General features: G+C 35.6%; 1 protein-coding gene across 1 annotated transcript in view; it reads left to right on the plus strand.

Annotated features, from left to right (window-relative positions):
* The window catches only part of IQCM (IQ motif containing M), a gene marked incomplete at its 3' end in the record, with an annotated part of 457,722 nt that overhangs the window by 227,319 nt on the left and 213,865 nt on the right, over positions 1 to 16,538 (plus strand). Inside the window, exon 8 of the mRNA XM_079919840.1 lies at positions 3,085 to 3,143. Within this exon, the coding sequence (XP_079775966.1) occupies positions 3,085 to 3,143 (59 nt within the window). The remainder of the gene's footprint in view (positions 1 to 3,084; positions 3,144 to 16,538) is intronic.

The raw sequence follows: 16,538 nt of genomic DNA on the forward strand, positions 1-16,538 counted from the left end.
TGGAATTGAAACATCAAGGCAGAATGGACTTGAGATTTTAATATATAAGTATGGAGAAAACTAAGACTTAGAAAAAAAACCCCAGGACCCCTTAAAGAAAAGGACTGCTATTGACTTCACAAAAAGGTGACCAAACTCCCCCGCCACCACCGGTTTCTAATTATGGTAGGTAGGAAGAAAAAGACACAACAGAGGTAACTGGAAAAAAATCAGAGAACATTTTATTAAGAAAAATCCTCAAGAATGTTTGTCTGAGACTGTTTTGCTTAGTGGCCTGATATTTGACACCTTTCATGGTGGAGAATATGAAAATCTCAGTTAGTCTGGCCAAGAAGGAAGCAGTTAAAAAAATTTAGTTGGCAAGTGTAAATAGTAGTATCACATAAGGACAGTGTGTTCCAAGCCAAGCACTTTGTTGTGTGCAAAAGTATGGACTACATAAGTTAAAAAATAATTTTTGTAGCCGTGAGTATTTTTTCTAGCCATGAATATGTGTCATGGAACATCTTGAGAGCAATATTTAAAATATAGGTGCTTCTTCTTGTTTTATTATCACCTACATGTTACACATAAATTTTAAAAAGTACAGTATTATTTTTGAGGGTGAATGCTTTGAAAAATAAAACATGATCAGGGAATTCTAAAAGTGACAAATAGTTGAGAGGTGATGCAAGTTAATTCTCAAGGTTATTCTTGCATTCTAACATAACAGTAGAAGAAAAGTTAATCTTCAGTCTTAAACAATGAATGGCACGAAATACAAGTTTACATATACAAGTCAGACTGCATCCGAGAGAGCACTCACTATAGGACAGAGTGAAGCTTGTATTTAAAACAATCACTCTGCATCTTAAAACTGAGTATTTTTGCAATACAGATACAAATTTCTTCCACATTTCATCTTTACACTTTTTATATATCCTGAGATTTTATAGAAGAGACTTCTTTGGGTTCAGTTGCCAAATAATGGTTAAATACATATTAGCAACTTTATGTTTTTAAATAAATTTATTTATTTATATTTGGCTGTGTTGGGTCTTCATTGCTGTGCGTGGACTTTCTCTAGTTGTCGCGAGGGGGGCTGCTCTTGGTTGCAGTGCATGGGCTTTTCATTGTGGTGGCTTCTCTTGTTGCGGAGCGTGGGCTCTAGGTGTGTGGGCTTCAGTAGTTGTGGCACAAGGGCTCTAGAGTGCAGGCTCTGTAGTTATGGCGCACAGACTTAGTTGCTCTGTGGCATGTGGGATCTTCCCAGACCAGGGATTGAACCTACGTCCCCTGCATTGGTAGGCTGATTCTTGTTTTAAAAAAATTAATTATTTTATTTTTGGCTGTGTTGGGTCTTTGTTTCTGCGCGCGGGCCTTCTCTAGTTGCGGCGAGCAGGGGCTACTCTTTGTTGCAGTGCGTGGGCTTCTCATTGCAGTGGCTTCTCTTGTTGCAGAGCACGGGCTGTAGGCATGAGGGCTTCAGTAGTTGTGGCGCATGGGCTGTAGAGCGCAGGCTCAGTAGTTGTGGCGCATGGGCTTAGTTGCTCCACAGCATGTGGGATCTTCCCGGACCGGGGCTCGAACCTGTGTCCCCTGCATTGGCAGGCGGATTCTTAACCACTGCACCACAAGGGAAGCCCTGGTAGGCAGATTCTTAACCACTGTGCCACCAGGGAAGTCCCTATTTGCAACTTTAAAGCAAAAGTAAAATAAGCATTTTCGTTGTGGTATCAGGAGCATTACATCAATAGCCAAGGTACTTTCTGGCACCGACTTCTTATAGAGTCTGAGAGGGAAGACAACACCAACAATCCAAAATCCGTTAACCTTTACTCATTGTCAAGATTACCTCAAATTCCTCTTATCTGAGGCCATTTTTTCAAAAGCTATTTTGGGCAAAATAATTGTCATAGCAGATTATAAAATGGATATGCAATGCCTCTAGGTATCAGTTTAACCTTTGGATCACACCAAATGACCAGAAAGGGAATGACCCAGTTATTTTGAGATCTTGGAGAATCATCTCCTAAGTTGTTCTTTCAACTGTTGACTGACATTGAAGGACTGTGTAAAAGATCCATAGTAAACTTTCAAGTGTCATTGTTGAAGAGATGCTGTTGAAGCTGACCATTACACTATCCCAGGCTTCTTATGAAGGACTCATGGAAGAAATTTTTCACAGAAAATAAGTTTACTTCTCTTATAGATATTGTGAATGTTAGAACTACTGTGTTTTCTTTGTTACTTTGTGTTTTAGTTTGCCAGGCCTGCCATAATACAATAGTATGGGTGGCTGACACAACGGAAATTAATTTTCTCACAGTTCTAGGGCAAAGTTGGTTTTTCCTGAGGCTTCTCTCCTTGGCCTATAGATGGCTGCTTCTTGCTGTGTCCTCACATGGCCTTTTCTCTGTGCACACATGCCCCTGGCATCTCTTCCTCTTCTTATAAGGTCACCAGTCCTATTGGATTAGAGCCTCACCCTTATGACCTCATTTAACCTTAATTACCACTTGAAAGGCCTTATCTCCAAATATAGTCACATTTCGGGATTAGGGCTTCAACATATGACTTTTAGGGGAACACAGTTCAGTCTGTAACACTTTGGTAGCTGGGAATTTGAGAGGCAAATCTTTGTAACACAGTAAGCAGTATCAGAAAACACTTGACATTATTTTTCTATCCGTATTTTCCCTCTAACTTGATATCCTTTTTTTTCTTTTTTCACACATACTATATTTTTTGTAAGCTACCTTAAAACTTTTTATAAGACAGAGGGCAAATAAGTAATTAAATAAATAAATTCTTATCTCTAGTAGATTTTTATGGCTATTTGCTCACTGAAATGATCAGAAGGAATTGTATTCCTGGGGGCCAAAAGATGCCGGAGGAGGTTCTGTGATCATACTCCTCTGAGTATACTTATTTATATGTGTTTAGGTTTATAATATATACTTATATCAACGTTTAGGCTTATATATTAAAATGGATCAGTTGTTTCTCCCTTTGATAATATAATAGAACATCAGTGGAATTAAGATTTTATAGACAATGAAGTTGGTTTCCTAATTGTGTCAATTCTTCTTCCTCTTATTCTAGAAAAGTTTTATCAAAAAAGAACAACAGTCTGTCAAGCCAGAATCAAAGCCACAACCCAGGTATATCTTTATATAATAGCAGAAAAGTTTAAATTAATATGCTTGCTTTTGGTTTTATCCTGACTTAAGTATCTGGTTTAAAGAAATGTAGGTTGTTGAAAGCTCAAGTTTTCAACGTATCTTTTTCAAAGTTCCCATTTAATTTGACTAAGGCAAGGATAAAAAATTCTTATTTTTTTGAGTGTATTAATGCTCATTCAGTAGACCAGGCTGTAGGTTTACTTTGCAGTGGCAAGTAAAAGCATTGTAAACAGTACTGTATGATGTTTCAGCAGTTTTGTTTATTAGAGACTATGTCCTGCAATTCACTATGGTACAGCATGCCTTTCAGTGACTCCATGAGGCATTCTTAAGATTGCTCTGCTTCTTTGTGTAGCAAATTTGTTGACAAACTTTTGTGGAAAAATAACTGATTTTGTGAGATAGATTGGAGAGTGAGATGGAAAGAAGGGATTATGGAAAATTAACAGTGAAGTTTCTGAAAAGGACAGGTTTCAGACCTGTGCTTTCTTTTTCACTGGTAATGCATTAATTTATTAATTCACCAGATACCATTTTTGTACTGACTCGGTGCAAAGCTCTGTGTCAAGCCATATTGATGCAAATAGCAAAAGGGTAAACCTTGGAGACTGAAGTTTGTCAGAGCAACCAGTTTGGAAAACTTACCCCCTAGTAAATACAGGTTTATTCAAATATATTATTCAAGCTACCTTCTCTTACTTGACATCCTTCTTAATTCCTTCTCTCAGTTACTCAAAAGGTGTGGTCCATAATCCCTTATTCACAATTCCAAAATCTGGAAAGCTCCAGAAACTGAAAGTTGGTGTCACCTAAGGTGGTGCCAAAACTCTTAATGTCAAAACCTGACCTGAAGTAATAAGTGATCATGATTACTCATAGTCTCTACTTTTCCCACTTCATGTGAATATTCATACTTTGCATACATATTAACATTAATTATATTAGCTAATTAATATTAATATGTTCAATGATGGGACACTGCCCCAGACATGTTACATAATATATGGTATACATGCTATATTAATTTCCTAGACTTTGAAACAAAATCTGAATTCCCAAATACATTTGACTCTAAGGTTCAAGTGTTATGGAATTGCACTATATGGTAAATCTTGGCCAAATATGACTGTGAAATAATCCCAAATAATTGTTTAAACCTCCAATAAATAAATATCCAGTTTAAGATTAGGTGTTTTCTGAGATTTAGTCTCATACTAAATTTAGTAGTAGCTAAATTCATTAGTAGTAGCATTCATTCTGTGCTTAGTTTGTATGAGGTACTTTCATATAACTCCCATAACAACACATGATGTATTTTATTATCACCATTTTACTGATGGGTAAACTGAGGTTGAATATTTCACTTAGGGTCAATCAGCTAGTCTGTGATAGAGCTGGATTCAAACATAGGTCCTTTAATTGCAGTCATTGCTACATACTATAAGCTAAATTATGCCAGAATGATCCCTGGCTAAAATTTCAAGTTCTGTGAGAGTAGGGGTGGTTGATTCTGTTAACTTTTCTATCTATAGCTCATGGCACAATCCCAGCAATGTAGTAGATACTCAGAAAATATAACTGAACAAATGAACAATTTCCAGAGGAAAAGGAAAAACAGATTGTGTCTTGTCCTGCTCAGAAAATTTTCTTTCAGTCTTTCACAGTTTATTCATTTAACAAGATGCTAACAAGATGCTAAGGACGGGATGAACAAGAGAGACTCCTTACATTTGTGGAATTTAAAGCCTAGGCAGAGTTCTCAGTTGCTGTTCACCATGGAGGGAGACAGAAGTTGGAGTTTAAGTCCTTTCAGATGACAGTACTTAGTAAACACCTCAGTCTCTCCATGGAAATCTTGGAAGGCCAACACCTATGGAGTGGAGAATATACCCCAGGACTAAGGAATTCACCTTAGTACAAGGGACGAAACAAACAGATTCACCCTAACAAAAGCATAAAACTAAGCCTCAACAAGTTCAAGATGATAAACCAGTAACTTAGCTGCCACCTAGAATTAAAAAACAATCAATATTCTTTCAAGGACGGTAACATAATCCACAATCCCTACAATATACAATGTTTAGTACACAACAAATAAAATGTTAGACATGTTAAGAAACAGGAAAATCTGGGTTACATCAAAGAAAAAGATATCCCAAATGTTAGAATTAGCAGACAAGAGCTTGAAAGCAGTTATTATAAATGTTCAAGAACTTAAAGAAAAAGATGTTCCTAATAACAGAGAATCCCAGTGCATAAATGGAAAATATAAGGACAATAATCAAATGAAAGTTCTGGAACTGAGAAATAACGTATCTGATGTGAAAATTTCATTGAATGGTTGAACACCATATTGGAGAAGGCAGTAGAGAAGATTAGTAAACTTGCAGATCTATAGAGACTAATCTGAACAAAACGATAGATTGAGAACAAAATGAACAAAGCCTGATGGGCCTATAAATTAATATCAAGTGGCCTATCATATGTGAATTGGAGTCTCAGAAGAAGAGAACTAGAATAAGGCAGAAAAAGTAGTTGAAGAAATAGTAGCTGGGGGCTTCCCTGGTGGTGCAGTGGTTAAGAATCCACCTGCCATTGCAGGGGGCATGGGTTTGAGCCCTGGTCCGGGAAGATCCCACATGCCATAGAGCAGCTAAGCCTGTGCGCCACAACTACTGAGCCTGTGCTCTAGAACCCACGAGCCACAACTGCTGAGCCCACAGGCCACAACTACTGAAGCCCATGCACCTAGAGCCCATGCTCTGCAACAAGAGAAGCCACCGCAATGAGAAGCCCGCACACTGCAATGAAGAGTAGCCCCCGTTCGTCGCAACTAGAGAAAGCCCATGTGCAGCAATGAAGACCCAATGAGCCAAAAATAAGTTAATAAAATAAATACATTTATAAAAAAAAGAAAGAAAGAATAGCTGGAAATTTCCAAATTTAATGAAAAACATCTTTACGCGTCCAAGAAGATATCACATCTAAGCAAGATAAACACAAGAAAAAACACGTAGGCATATCATAGGCAAAGAGTTGAGAATTAAAGGCAAAGAAAAACCTTTGAAATAACCAGCAGGGAAAAGTACACATTGTACAAAGGGTTACAATTCTGAGAATGATGGATGTCTTCTCACTGGAAATGATGCAGACCAGAAGGCAATGAAATTATATATTTAAAGTGCTAAAAGAAAGATTATCAACTGATAATTCTGTATCTAGTGAAACTATCTCACAGTATTGAGGTTGAAAAAAGAAATTTTCAGCTAAATTAAAGAAATGAGAATATACTGCCAACTGATCTGTTTTTCACAAATGTTAAAGGAAGCTCTTCATGCTGAGAGAAATGACACCTGTTGTATATTTGAATCTACAAAAAGAAATAAAGAACATTGAACATAGAAAATATATGATGAAAATATATGAAAAAGAATATTTTTTCCAATTATTTTTAAATTGAACATTTTAGGCAAAATCATAACATTATTATGGTACTTATAAGTAGGTAGAGGCAAAAACATATATGACAATGCTAGCAAAATAATGGACTTATACTTTTCAAGTTTCTTTCATTTTATGTGTAGTGGTATTAATTCTAAGTAGAGTGGGATAAGAAAGCAAATTGTAATTCCCAGAGCAACCACTAATACAAAAAGATAAACCTAAAAGATAATACGAAAACTAAAATGGAATATCAAAAACTATTTGGTTATCCCAAAAGAAGACAGGAAAGGGAGAACATATAATGGGTGAATAAAAAACAAATAGTAAAATGGTAGACTTAAACCCAACTGTACCAACATTTATATTTCATATACAGAATAAACATGCAGTTAAAAGTAAGAGCTTGTCAGGATGGATAAAAAAGCAAGAACCAACTCTATGCTATTTATAAGAGATGAACATAAAAAGACATTAATTGGAAGTAAAAGGTTAGAGAAAAGATACACAATGAAAAAAAGCTAGCAGAAGAGTGCTAGGGTGGCTATACATCAAAGTAGACTTCAAGGACGATTTCCAGACATAAAGAGGACACTTCATAATTGTAAAAGAATGAATTAATTAGAATTAGATAATAATCCTAAATGTGTATGACTTAATAATAGAGCTTTAACACAAATAAAGCAGAAATTGACAGGACTAAAGAATAAAATGGACAACTGCATAATTATGACTGGAATTTTTTTACACGTCTTTTAGTAATTGATAGGAAAATTAGTAAAAAGTAAATGACAACATAGCAGATTTGAACAAACCGTCAACTGATTTGAACTAATTAACATTTGTAGACTACAACCAACAAATGTAGAAGATATGTTTTTTTTTAAGTGCACGTGTAACATTCGTTATAGAGATAAGAACAGAAAGCAATGAAATAAAAAACAGAAACAATAAAGCAAATTAAGAAAGCCAAAAGTTGGTTCTTTGGAAAGATTAGTAGAATTTGTAAGCTCCTAACAAAACTAAGAAAAAGAGATAAAACACAAATTACCAATATTAAAAATGAAAGAAGTGGAATCACTATACATTGTATAGACATTAAAAGGAGAAAAGATTATATGAATAAGTTCATGCCTACCACATTCAATAACTGAGATGAAATGGACAAATTCTTGAAAAAAGACATACCAAACTGACACAGAACAAATAGAAAATCTGAATAACCCATATCTATTAAAGAAATTGAATTTGTCATCAAAAACCTTTTCATAAAAAGACTTGCTTTAAGAAAAAAGTACTATATATTTTTAAACTATTTGATGGTGTTAGCTTATCTTCTTGTGTAAGTCTTTTTCCTGTAAATATCCTTTACCTGGTTAGTTTGAGTGGGAAGTCATTTTTTTTCTCATAGGTATTACTAAAGTAAAATTTGGTCCAGCCCTTTCAATAATAAAAAGTTGTACACTCTGAAAGGTGAGTGTTTATTGTATTTGTTTTCCTGGAGCCAACCAGCTACTCTGAATGCTAAGCATTTTCCTGTACCGTCTGCCATCTGTTGCAGCATAAAGAGCTGTGGCAATTTTGCAGGGACATCTAGCTAACTTTTGCAGGGCTGTCATAAATGTTTTAGAGGATGATGGCTGAAGGGAAGTTTAGAGATCACTTGATTCAATTCTTTTAATTTCCAGGTGAGAAAGTAAAAGTTTAAAAAGATTAAGTGTCTTCTTCAAGGTCACAAAAGTAAAAAGAAAAAAAAAACCCAAAATTGTTACTAGAGTCCAACACTCAATTCACAGCGTTCTTACTCAGTCATGCTGCTTTTATGCCATTTGTATCTTAAATTTTAACAGCCTTTCTGATGATTACTTAAGAGAAGTAGACTGAAACTAATGAATTAGCAAGTACAAGAGTGGCTCTAGTGATTAAAACATATTACTAGATAGAATTCTGGAGGAAGAGAGATAAAAGAAAGTGAAACAATATGAAAACAGAGTGAAGTAGTGAATGATATAAAACTAAATATTTCACATGCAGACACATTTCATTGAAAATATTTAAGTGAAACACTATTAAGATTTTCTTCTTCATTTGAAATCCTATACCATTTATGTCATAGAAATTCTGTGAAACTTTAGAATCCAAATGTTGGGACCCTTTAAGCTTGTCTTAAAGAGTTTTTCTTGTTAGAGAGAAATCTCTCATATATTTTCAGCTAGAGGTTTCCGTAGAATCTGCATGAGACAGAGTATATTATAACCTTCCATCAGTCATCTGTCAATTTCAGTAAGGTACTGGCCAATTTCTAAAGTACTTTTGCATTTCAAGGGTGAAAATATGTCACACATATATCACCATTGCCAGGCTATAATAAATATAAGAGAGTTTGGTTTTTTCCCCCTCTTCTTAGTTATAGAAAAAAAAATGATGGAATTTATTTACCCATAGCCACAAGCTTTGAGAGAACTCTCTACAGCTGGCAAATAGAACTGGCTTATGCACCCACTCAGCAGTGTTTTTTAAGGAGGCAGTCACTTGGCTGTTAAAAGGTTGGGATGGGAAGTTAAGCAAACTAAAAATGCTGTTGCTGCACTTGATTTGGAATTACTGCAAATTTGGGCACCCACTCCTGTTCTTGAGAGGGAAGGGAACCTGTTACCTTATATGGATAGAGAGTGGTAGATAAGGCAGAGTTATAATTATTTTTGTCCTAATCTTCAGTGATCATGAACCTAAAATGCATATTTTCACATTTCTATTTTTTTTGTCCATCTTCTAGTGTTTTCAACTGTAAAGATCTCAAAATTTAGAAGGAGAGAAAAAGATATAACAGTAGTGCTTAGGTCCATCTGCTATACAAATATGTATACAGATGTATATAAGACTTTTCATTAGCAGCATTATTAAACAAAGAACTATAATGCTCAAATCCAGTACATTTAGGATAAATTTACCAGGTTCCAGATTCCACACGGTGGCTACTTGATTTTATTTTGGGGTTCTTAAATATATATTTGTGTTATTTTTATGAGAGATATGATCTTATTGTCTTGATTTTCAATTCTGCTAAAAATACTCATTTCATACACACCCTTGCCCAACATTTAGAGAATATAAATTTCATAAATGAACAATATAAAGCAAAATTATTTGATTTCAGAATGCAAGTTTCTATTTCCTCAATATTTCAATTTAAATGGTAAATTTTGAAATTTTAGAACTCCGTAAATGTCAGAAGATTGTTAGAAATCCTTAAGGTTAAGGTATGGTTGAGAAAGCCTAAAACCTTTTTTAAGGGAAAAGAAAGGTTATGATGAGCTTTTCAAAGCGAGCCAAGCAATTTCATTTCAAATAGAATTGCCAAAGGAACGTTTTTACGAGTTTTATTGTTTTTCAAAGTAAAATACTTTATGTAAGATTTCTAAACCAGAAAGAATTAAAGCCCAATAGATGTAATTCTTAATTTGTAATTTAAAAAAAGTAATATGTACACAAATTATAGTATATATGTTTATGTTTTTACCCTGATAAAGGTAAAAAGTGAATGATATTTTGCAATGAAGTGGGATCTTGTCTTTTCCTAGCATCACCTTTTTTAAAATCTTTTCATTAACTTCTTCATGCTTAACACATTTTCTCTTATTTTGTGTGGTATCATAAATATAAAAATATCAAAAGCAGTTTATATTATTAACTAAAAGGAAATAATACATTAGCACACAGAGTTAATTCTCAATATCTAAGTGAAAATTGTGAACCAGGATTGTAATCTATTGTACTATTACCATGACATTGTACTTTTATTTTCTGTGAGAAAGATTTCTTCATATATCTTCCTTGAGGTCCACTTGAATTTGTTTGGCACCTCTAACTATATTGCAAATAGTATCTCCTTCTTTGTTCAGATAAACTATTGTATTTCATGAATAAAACACTTACTCTCTTTTGATGTCTTTCAGCAGTGAGCTGTTAATTCTTTGCAGATTCATCTGACTTTAGTGATAAATTTTCCTTTCGATAAATTTTCCTTTCGTTGAATTTCTAAAGTACATAATTGTTTTTTAAAATGACTGACTGATTTCCAAGTACAGAATAGAAAAATTGATGGGTCTTTAACTCATAGAAGAAAAATATTCTATCGTTAATTCATAATGTTAAAGTTGTAAGAAGTTGTAAGAAGTTGTAAAAGGTGGTCATCAGCCCTTCACCATTTTACTTTTTAGTTTGTTTCAATTCTGGATGATAAAAACATTGTTTAAATATACCATCTATGAAGTGTACCATTTAGAACCCTTAAGTTCCTCTTTTTTTTTCATTCTTTAGGATTCTAAGCATCCAGATAGTTCATGTAAATATGTAAATGTGGAATAATTATATATTTTCCCTTCCTATTTTGTAGCATGCTAGAACTAAAAGGGTAGTAGTAACCAGATATGACTCACTAATATGTTACTGAAAAGCAAAACTGTGCTAAGAATTCTAAATTTTCTCTTTTTTCATATAATAGAATATAGTACATTTACTGTCATATCTAAGTATGAAATTCACATTTCAGAGTCTGGAGATTTAGCTAGGTACTTTAATGTTTCCTTTATATCTCTAAAATTACTGCATTTGTCCATCATCATTTTTTCTGAAATGGGTCAAGTCCTCTTATTTTATCTCAAAACAATTTTACAGTTTACCACCTAATAACTTTCCTTTGGTCTCTTCTAAAATTTGTTAATTACTAATGTAATATTAGCTTGTTTATGGTATCTTCTGTGAACAGATTATTTTTTCTGGGTCAGTACCCAGCCTAAGCATTTTTTGAAAATAAATTTATAGTGGATATTTCTCCAATGATACTTCCTCTAGTTGTATTTTGTCTTTGGGGAATTATAGAATCTCAAGAGTTTAAGGAACCTTAAAGATTTTCTACTGAAACCCTCTATCCAAAGGGTGAATCTCCTCTATAACATGGTACCTACATCACCTCTACTTGAAAACTCCAGGGATTAGTAATTACTCTGTTCAAGTGGAATCCATTTCATTCTAATTAGTGCTCTGACTTTGACAGCTGTCTCTGTGAGGCTCAGCACCTATCCCCCTTGAGCTGGTACCCACTGGTCCTGATTCTGTCTTCTTGAAGCCACTCTAGTTACCAGTTCTCTCTTTAGATTCTCTCTTTCTATACACACACATACACACACACACATCTTTATTATATTTATATATTTATTAGGATGCTAATTCAAATTAGCTTAAGCAAAATGGTAATTAAATCTGTTTGCTCATATAAGTAGAGGTTCCAAGAGTGTAGAGTATGTCAGACATCCGTTCTTTTTATCTCTTTAACATCTTAGGCTCAACTGATTCAACAGGTTCAAGTAATGTCTTCAGGATGTGCTCTCCTTTCATTCATTTTAAATCTCTGCTTGCCCCTATTTGGCCTTAAAACCTCTTACTATAGACTTTTTCTCCATGTGGTAAGCAAAATGGTTGGCTTCCAGCTGTTTGTAATTGACTTACTTCCTGCTCTTACCAGAAAGAAAGGTCTCTTATTAGACACACACACACAGAGAAATATTCTGGCTGACCTTCCAGCTTGGATGACATGGCCAGCCCTAGACAAATCCTAGTCATACGAATGGAGGAGAAGTGCAATTCCACAAGGGAAAGGAGGTGAAAACAGAGGAAAGGAACAGATGCCCACCATATTCAAAAGTATCCCTCTTGAAGTGTGATGCTTAGGAAAGAACATAGTATTTCAGATGTAATTTTATGAATAGTGTAGAGTGGAACCAAACTGTAGATATTCTAGATCAGTTCATGTAGCCCATCATATGTCAGCTTTGGGGGTCAGTCTCTTAAGGGCAATACTCACATTGATTTCATTTCTGAAAAATAAATAAAACCCCAGACAAGCAAACCCTGAGCCTTTCTCAGATATTCTAACGTATCCCTATTCTGTTCTTTTGCTGTCCCTCCTTTCTTTTCTTTCTCTATCCCTTTTTTTCTTCCCTTCATCTATTATATATTGCCAGGTACACAAGGAAAAGTAGTTGCTCTTAGGGAATTCAGAGTATAGAGGGGCGATAGACCAAGAGAATTAAGTTATGTCGTAACTACAATGATGGAGGAAAGGTACCTAACCATCCTCATGAGTCTGAGAGGAATTATTTGTACAATCATGTATATTAACCAATTGCAGAACTTTATAAGCATAGCTATCACATTTCAACATTGGATTTAGCTCCTTATCACTTTTGCCTGAGATCGTTAGCTCACACGTTACCTTTTCAATAATCCCACACCAGCCATAACACACTATTTAAAAGTGCAATTTCCACCCCTGCTAGCACTCCCCAACTTCCTTACTCTGCTTTATTTTCTATCAAAGCATACATTGCCTTCTAAAATACTCAATAATTAACTTGTTTACTGTGATTACTGTCTGTCTCTCCCACTAGAACGTAAGCTTAATGAGGACAGGGAATTTTCTATGTTTTATTTATCAGTGTATCCTCAATGCTAGAAGAGTATCTTACACTAAATGAATGAATGAATGAATGAGTAAATGAATATATATTTGTTCAATGCATGGATTAAATTTTTGGATCTTTTCTCTGCCTTCTAATGATTTTTTTCCCTTTCAGGAATTTATAACTCCTATCTCAGACTTTCTGCTCCTTCCTGGGTATCTTCACTGGGATATCCCATAACCGTCTCTCAAAATTGCAATAATTATGTTTTCCCTTCCCCATGTCTTCTCTCCTATATTCCCTATCTCAGCTAGTAATGACACTATCCACCCTACCGCCCAAGACTGCCCAGTCAGCCTATATTTCTCTACCTTGTTTACAAAGATTTTATGAGAATCTTGAAATTTGCCCTCCTGAAATTGAGAAACATCATAAATAATTCCCTGGTATAGTAATATAGTGAAAACAAAACAAAACAGTAATAAAATTAAAACAAAGGAAATGAATTCAGGATGGCCTGGCATCCTTTTTGTACACATTCTGGCTCTTGGCACCACTACTACTTTCTTTAGTTCTTCACATACCATCTGATTGATAACTAATACGATCTGATATTAAACAAACACAAGGACACCTGCTTTCCTCAAAAAAGCAAGGAAGCACCCCCGCCCCCCAAACTCATTTCTAATAAAAACCTCCCTCTGGACAAACTTGCAGAAAACCAAACTGACTGTATCTTCTAGCTGTGTTTACATTGACAGTACCAAGAGGACTTAACTACAAGGAAGTGGTATAAGCTGGCTGAACTTGAAATTGGGACAAAGGTCTCTCTACAACTATTTATCATCTCATTTTAATGCTAAAATTCCTGCCCAAGGACACCATGTTGGTTCCCTCTGCTTCTGACCCAAACTCCAAAGGACCATAAAAGGGCAGAAAAGAGGTGCAGACCCTGGTCCAGGAAATCACCACCCATTTCCATGAACCTAAATGACAAGACCTCTGCCCCATACCGCCCCTTTAGCCCCTTTTCCTATGAAAATCTCACCCTTGCCTACACTCAGGGAGAAGGGGCTTTTAGAGCAAGACCTCCTCCTCCTCCATTCCTTGGTCAATGAATAATTTTTCTGTCTGCTGCTATAAAAAGTAATTTTGCCTTATTGATGCGAACAATAACCGGGTAGGGAAAGAAGCAGACATTATTGGTAACAATTCCTGTGTGGAATCAGAAGGAAAACATCTGAGAAACAGCAAGCAGAATAATGAGAGGGAGAACACATAAGTTCTCATCTCTAAGTCACAGTAATCCTACCCAGAAAAGTAAAATAAGAATGAATGGAGAGAAGCAGATTTTCTCAAGCAGAGAAAATCAGATTTTCCATTACTTTTTCATGGAAGCATTCATACAGAGGGAGAGTAGGGAGGCAGAAGCATGGGGAGAGGGGGTTACAAAGTCCCATCCCTCTCCAGGTTGTTCCAAAGACTGTCCACATTTCCTGTTTTTCTAGTAGAATTTGACCTGCTTTCTGACCACCACTCTGAACGTGTTTGCTTGAGGGTCTCCTCAATTCCTGGAAATGACAGTACCTAAAACAGTTATGTGGGTGGGAATAAAATATTGAGTATAATATCAGAAATTGTTTTTAGAATCACCTGAACTGTTGCGGGGATTTATTTCATTACCTAAAGCCCAGTTCTAGGGAAAAGGAATCTGTGCACAGGCACCCATCTTCATTGTCTGCTCTTTTGGAGCAGAGATGAGAGAGACGGATGGCAGGGGGTAGAGCCAGCTCTTCTCCATAACTGACCAAAGTTTGGGTTGAGAGCAAAAGGCTACCCCAAGAGGAATAAATGAATGTTTTGGGAGAAAGACTATACAACTCGTTATGTTCCCTATTGCATAGATAAGCTCGTGAAAAATTGACACCTCTGGGTGCTGTGCCACAGAAATATCAGCTCCCATTACACCTTTGGCATAAACACCCTAGTCATTACAGACATCTTCAGTGGTAATGTTTTTCAGTGCCCTTCAAATAAAAACATGTAGGTACAATAAAAAGGTGGTTTAAATGTTTGTTTTAGAGAGAATTCCCTGGAAGTGCATCATACTTACCTTGCCCATAATGTCAGAATCAATTAAATTTGAACAAAACCAGTGTTTCCTCTCTGCTTTTGTTTTTGTATTGTCTGAAATGATAATTTCAGTTTAATTCATAACAAATAGTGTTCCTCCAAAAAGCTGATATGTGCAGGAAAGAATAATTGCATTTTTTTGAACTGAATTTGAAATTTAAAAAGCTCTATCTTGTTTTGAGGAAGAACCGTTAGAAACTTGAAACCAAGCAGCAGCAGCAGCAAAAATAAAACCCATCTTTCCAGATATATGACATGATGGGCTGGGAGAATGTCTTCCTAGGAAAATCAGGTATGGGGGCAGGGAGAAGAAATTCTCCCAGCCCGTTGTATGATTTGCATTTCTGGATAGGTACTAGTTAGAGCACTTGAGGTTGTAAACTGTTGAAGCCAAGTACCCTTGGCTTCAGAATATCAACCTCACCCTTTAATATGATCTAGTGAAAGAGATTGCCATGGAACTGGGAGCTACCCAAAATAGGAGGGGTCTTGGGTTTTATGGCTCAGGGCAGGCTAGCATTTTGAGGAATGATCAGAACACAAAAAAAGTGTGGAAAGCACAGAAGAAAACACATCTCATTCACATATTTAAACTATTTAAAATTTTTGCCTTAACTAAACTGGTGTCTATCTTCCACTTCAGGAGGATTGCACCTATTTTTAAAAGTTTCAGGAATCCTGTTTTGATTTTTTTTAAGTGAATAGGTTTTGCTAGCATGAAGTACTAAACCCTTGGGAAGATTTGAAAATGGAGTACTAAATAATATTGAGACAAGATTTTTCATGGAAATGTGTAACATCCCTGTTCTTTTTTTTTTTTTTTTTTTTTTTAAATTTTACTTATTTATTCTTCTTTTTTTTTTTTTTTTTAACATCTTTATTGGGGTATAATTACTTTACAATGGTGTGTTAGTTTCTGCTTTATAACAAAGTGAATCAGTTATACACATACATATGTTCCCATATCTCTTCCCTCTTGCGTCTCCCTCCCTCCCACCCTCCCTATCCCACCCCTCCAGGCTGTCACAGAGCACCGAGCCAATATCCCCGTGCCATGCGGCTGCTTCCCTCTAGTTATCTACCTTACTACGTTTGTTAGTGTGTATATGTCCATGACTCTCTCTCGCCCCGTCACAGCTCACCCTTCCCCCTCCCCATAACCTCAAGTCCGTTCTCTAGGAGGTCTGCGTCTTTATTCCTGCCTTACCCCTAGGTTCTTCATGACATTTTTTTTTTTTCTTAAATTCCATATATATGTGTTAGCATACTGTATTTGTCTTTTTCGTTCTGACTTACTTCACTGTGTATGACAGACTCTAGGTCTATCCACCTCATTACA

The sequence above is a fragment of the Stenella coeruleoalba genome (assembly GCF_951394435.1).
Source record: "Stenella coeruleoalba genome assembly, chromosome: 4".
Classification (NCBI taxonomy): domain Eukaryota; kingdom Metazoa; phylum Chordata; class Mammalia; order Artiodactyla; family Delphinidae; genus Stenella; species Stenella coeruleoalba.